A 5,512-nucleotide genomic window follows, 5' to 3' on the forward strand; every position below is an offset into this window, starting at 1 on the left:
TGGTGGGAGAGACTGACAAGTTAACTGGACAGATACAGCAGCGCATGGTAGGTGCCATCTGAGGTGAAATCCCCAGGGCCAAATGTGAAATCTCAGGACCTGAGGATCAGGTCCTGTACAGGGGATCAGTTAAGGCCTCCTGGTGAGTCATGGCAGAGAAACATGAGTGACTATAGGAGCCCCCTCCCCCAAATTTGGGGAATATGGTTGGTTTGCTCCTCCAAAGTCAGGCCAATAGCAAGGCTAGGTATAAGTGACATTGGCAAGGAGGTTCTTTCCGCCTCCGTCCCTCACCCCCTCGGGCACCACTTCTCACCGCAGCCTCAGGTCCCTGAAGTACAGCAGTTCCCACTGGGGATGTATGAAATAGGACTAACAGAGAAAAGCCAGCTCTGACCTTGAATCTCTCTCATGGGCATGGCTGGCCCAGCCTCCTATTCTCCATCCCCTGGTGGGTCCGGGATCTCTGGAGAGCAGTGGGGAACGGGTCACACTGAGGCCTGTCCTCTACTACCCTGACTGTATTCCTCCCACATTGCCCACAACTTCCTCTGAATCAGAGTCAGCAAAAGCCCGCCCCTCACTCAACCTCCTTGCCTTCCTTATAATTCTCAATGCCAGGAATAACCTCCCCTTGCTCACACAATGATCCCCCTTTTCATCTGAGGGCCTTGTCAGTCAAGAAGTATGCCTGCCTAAGAGGAGGAATATCTCTTACTTAGCTTCAGGGAATAATCGTGTAGACGTGCTCTAGACCTGGAGCCATTCCTAACGGGGCTTGCCCTTTGGTGGCATCCCAGAAGCTGAGTCAGTGATCCGGTATGGCTTATGGGAAGCTCCCAAAGGCTCCATGGTATGACGATGGCCCACTGCACTAGCCCTAGCAAGTTACAGCTTGTCTTACTTTCTCTACCTTCAAGCTCCCTCTCCTGACCTGGGGAAAGAGACATCAGGGGGACTTGGTGGACACACAGGAGCTCGGAGGGAGAATCAGAGATGTTGACTTTGTATACAAAATGGCTTTATTAAAAATTCAGCTATTAGGAAAACAAAGCCTTCTCAAAGGTTCTATCAAAAAGTACAAATTTTAAATAAATGCATCAGAAAAGTGGCAGCCAGATACACAGGCCACAGTCACAATCCTGGGGGATGGGAGAGAGTGCCCAGAGTCCCAAGAAGAGGCTGGGCACAGGGGTCTTTGGATGCTGCAGGGCCAGGTCCTGGAAGGGCCCTTTCAGTTTTCCTTTCCTTGGAAAAAAGGGAACGAACCCGGCAAGTGTAGGAAATTCGAAGTCTGAAGCGGAAAGATACAGAAGTCATTTATAAGGCACGACTGCTGACTCCAGCCCTGAGGCACATAGAGTGGATGAACGGGTGATCAGAGCCACAGGGCCCCCCCGCTGTGGTCATCTCCTGATTGGTGCCTCCTCCGGGTTTGGCTACAGGTTAAGTTAAGGTGGCTCAAGTGGACTGCACAATCCCTGCAGGCAGGGCCGTGGAGCCAGTCTTGAGAAGAGATGTGTTGCTACATTAGCAAACTGGTATCTAGCCCTGCCAGGGCAAGAAGGATCACACTGGCTCCCAAGAAATCCCCTTATAGAGAGCACCAGGCCACCTGTCCAACACTGGCCTCTGAACCACTGTGTGCACCCACCCTGGACAAGGAACTTCCAAGGGCAATTCTTTCCACCTAGGCATCTGGAGAAGCCCCAGGCCCCAGAGCCAGGGTTTCTCTGTATGGCAACACAGAAGGTGGCATTGTCAAAACCAGTCCCCAACAACTGCTGGCCCACACCCATGGTCACTTATGACAGGCCTCCCTGGTGACGTTAGGCAGTGGGTAGGCAAACAGGGAGAAGTCCAGGATATACTTAGGCAGCACATCCTGCAGCAGGGCCCGTGGGGCACTGCACAGGTGGTAGTGCAGGCTTTCGGGGCTGGCCGGCCGGTACCAGGCCTGGCGAGCTGGGAATCGGACATGGGGCGGTGCCCGCACCCACTCCAGCACCTGGTTGGCATCTGCCTCCAGTCTCTCATAGGAGCCCACAAAGTCGTAGCGCACGGCACAAGGCTGGCACAGGTGGTACACGGGCATCCAATGCTCGTTCATGCGCTCAGGGTCCTCGTCCACCAGGTATCTCAGGAACTCGGGGAAGGTGACATCGTCCCCCACAGGGCTGGGCCCCGCTCCAGCCCTGTACCGCCTCACTATCTCAGCCCCATAGCGCTGCTGGTACTCTCGGATCTCGCCAAACTTATTGCGGTAAGCAGAGAGAAGGCGTTCCAAGGGGTCCCGCACAAACAGGAACTTGAAGTAGTGCTGCAGGCGGTAGCGAATCTCATCAGGCCTTAGGTCTGCCAGGAACACCAGGTCGCTGCGGTGGTCCATCTTCAGGCGGACGTCCACGTTGTCCAGGACGCCCGCCAGCACCTTCAGCACCCGCTTCCAGTTCGAGCAGGCCACCTTGGGCACGTAGCAGTAGAGGAAGCGGTAGCGGTCATTCACGAGGATGTGGCGCAGCAGGGTGCGCCGCTGCCCCACCGGCAAGTCCCAGGGGTCCCGGGGCATGCCTGGCTGTCCGCACACTGCCCGCAAGGTCCGGTTACGGACGTCCTGCCTCACCTGTAAGTCCGAGTCCCCCGCATCCAGGGACAGCCTCCCAGGCCTGGGGACCGTCCCACGCCAGACCGCGTCCTCGCGGTTGGGAGGGTGCAGGGGAAGGGGCTTCATCTCGGCCAGGATGCCACGCTCGATCATGAGAAGCAGCCCGCTGGAGGCCACGATAACCGCGAACATCAGCATGGACGGCAGCAGCAGGGGCGGCCCGCCCAGCCCGGCCCGGGCCCTGCCCAGGGGGGTCCGCCTCAGCGCCCGGCCCAGTGGCTCGGCGCCATTTGGGGCCGCCAGCGGGGTCAGCGGGCGGGGGAACATCGTGCTCCCGGGGCGGGGGCCTGCGCGGGCCCGGCAGATCCGAGGGTTGCCCGGGAGGCGGGCTCGGGCTGGGGGCGGGCCCGAGGGCTTGGGCCCGCGGAGCCGGGAAGGGGTAGGGGAGCGGAGCGCTGGCGGGAGGCCCCGGCGCGCGCGGGGGTGGCCGACTCCCGGGCTGCGGCGCCGGAGCGGGCGGCGGGCAGCGGGCGGGCGCGGCGAGGGACCTGGGCCGGATGTCCCGCCCGGCCGCTCTCCGCCCCCGGCCCCGCCGTGACACAGGCGCGGGGGCGGGCCCAGGCCGGGGGCGTGGAGAGGGGCGGGCGCCCCTGCGGCGAGGGGGCTGGGAGGGCGCGTGCGGACCCCCACCCTGGAGAGGGCGCCTGAGCCAGGGCCGTCCTGGTCCTCCGCGCTTCGGGTTCAAAAGCTGCCGAGGCCCCGAAGGCAGGAAAGACCCAGGCCGCGGTTCCCTCTCCCGCGCAGCGCGTGCCCTCAGGGAGCTGGAAGGAGAGGACCTGCACGCAACGCCCTGCCGCACACTCTGGCCCGGCCGAGCCCTTACTCCAACATTAGGTCTGGAGGCAAGGGGCTTCCGCAGTGCTCTCCACCGACTCCCAAATTTGAGTCCCAAATTTCTGGAGGTCTTAATTGCTGGAAGCAGAGTCCCCAGTGTGCTCCCCCTACCCGCCGTGTCCTGGCCACTCCAGTAAAGAGGAACTAGACGGTCAGGCACTGACAATGGCTCAGCTCTATGGTGACCCTTAGATTTAAGACAGTACCTAGTGGTTATTACAGTGTTTATCCACTGGGGAATGCTGAAATGTCTGGAAATGGAATCTTCTCTCCTGTCTTCCCTCTTCCAGGCCTGAAGAGGTGGGACACTCTCTGGTGAGGGGCCAGTGACAAGTTGGTGCCTCATGACCACTGGTGTGGGCAGCACACATTTTGAAGGGTGAGGAGCTGGGGGCACAGAGCAGCAGCCTCCTTGCCTGGAGTCAGACGTGTTCAGGGGCACCGAGCTGGCCACGTGGACTAGAGACAGACATGGGGAATGCCTCGGAAGTCAGTAGCCAGCCTTTACTGATCTGAACTGGGCACCTAGCTGAGTATCCAGACTTCACCCTGTTACATGTGGGAAGCCCGTGAGGCTCTGAAACAGAGTGTCCACATTATTGAGGCAGGTGTCATCTGTTGTATTCATTACCTTCTTTAGTGGTCACAGTCACCCGGGGTGGTAGGTACTATGGGCATCCCTGCTGCACAGCTGAGGAAACAGGCTCAGGGAAGCTGAGACTTTGTGTGGGTTGGTCTGATTCTAAATCCTAAATTCCTAATCACGATCCTTCAGAGATGAATGGAGCACAAACACGGAGGGAGAAAGCAGCTGACCCCAGAACACACTGTACTGAGGGTGTGATGGAACAGGAGAAGATGCCACAGGCTTTTAGTTTAGTGAGAATGGAGTTACACTGATGAGAGGAATTCAGAGGATGAGGACTCCTGAAGGATATGAAGCTAAAAGACTCAAGCATGGCCCGCCCAGTCCTAGCAGTGTGAGCACAGCAGATGCACAAGGGGAAAGAATGGGAAACCTGGTGGCCTTTCAGCTCCTCAGGATAGGCTCCCTACTCTGTCTGAATGCTGGGGTGCATCTCAGGATGCACCATTCACTGACTTAGAAGTCTGCATCAGGGTTTAGCCCTCACCGAACTGCTTCTTGCTTCCAATAGCACTTAAGGTAGACAACTGGTCGAGGGATTATTTCTGAAATCTTTTTTTTCTTTTAAACGGTAAACTAGGAGAGGAAAAAACTTTGAGTAAGTTTTTGGTAACTGCGTCACATGTGCTCATTTCTCTGAGTTTTCTGTGTTAGCAGTCACAGTGAGGCAGTCTGAATACAGGAATAGCCACTTACTCTGGGGGAGTCCTTAGACAAAGTACTTGTCTCCACACCAGTTTCTCGTCTGTAAAATGATGGGATACTGCCCATCTCATGGGACTCTTGTGGACAGCACACTGATGGCAGTGCTGCAGTATGTCCACGATGGTGTCTGTGCCACTAACAAGCTCTATGGAAGTGCAGCTGCCCAGATGTCGTTACAAAATGCAGGAGCGGGTTGGGCAGCATATCTGCTTCCTAGGAACCCCGACAGCCTTAGGTCCACCCCACCTTGAACAGTCAACACCGAGGCTTTGGGGCTAGGGCTAGGTTGACTGAACCAAGCGTCCAGGCGGTCTGAGCCCTTGGCCTCATGATGCAGCCTTCATTACCTCAGCAAGGAGTGCCAGTTCCAAGATACCAAGGCCCTCAAACAGTTTCTGCTGGCCACTTCTCCAGGGGCATGATCCAAGGTGATGAGGCAGTATCTTCACCATGCAACCACTTGGAGACCAGTTCCCAAGCCCACCACGATGCGAAGAAGTCACCTCCAAGTTCCCATTCCCTCTGTCTCCTCTCCTCCCGCTGTTTCCCAGCACTTTCCCGTGCTCTTTGCTTACTGACCTCAGCGAGCCCCTGCACTGCAGTGGTTAAGAGTGGTGAGCCCCTCTGCACCCACACACAAAAAGATGACACGACACACAAGA

The 5,512-nt window shown here is 57.5% G+C and overlaps 1 protein-coding gene across 2 annotated transcripts; it reads right to left on the bottom strand.

The window, feature by feature from the left end:
- Positions 1 to 1,004: 1,004 nt before the first annotated feature.
- Positions 1,005 to 3,050, bottom strand: CHST14 (carbohydrate sulfotransferase 14). Of its 2 annotated transcripts, XM_028496094.2 has the most exons (2): positions 2,624 to 3,050; positions 1,005 to 2,464 (listed from the first exon to the last, which is right to left on the bottom strand). In XM_028496094.2, exons 1-2 carry the CDS (start codon positions 2,930 to 2,932, stop codon positions 1,802 to 1,804), a joined length of 972 nt encoding a protein of 323 aa, XP_028351895.1. In that variant the 5' UTR covers positions 2,933 to 3,050; the 3' UTR covers positions 1,005 to 1,801. The 2 variants fall into 2 exon arrangements, with proteins under 2 accessions (XP_028351895.1, XP_007111733.1); XM_007111671.2 differs by having other exon boundaries at positions 1,005 to 3,050.
- Positions 3,051 to 5,512: the final 2,462 nt, after the last annotated feature.

This window comes from Physeter macrocephalus, chromosome 11, assembly GCF_002837175.3.
Source record: "Physeter macrocephalus isolate SW-GA chromosome 11, ASM283717v5, whole genome shotgun sequence".
Taxonomy (NCBI): Eukaryota; Metazoa; Chordata; class Mammalia; order Artiodactyla; family Physeteridae; genus Physeter; species Physeter macrocephalus.

Bases quoted from the DNA above. Each gene is read 5' to 3' on its own strand.
- CHST14 (XM_007111671.2), bottom strand. From the start codon at position 2,932: ATGTTCCCCCGCCCGCTGACCCCGCTGGCGGCCCCAAATGGCGCCGAG.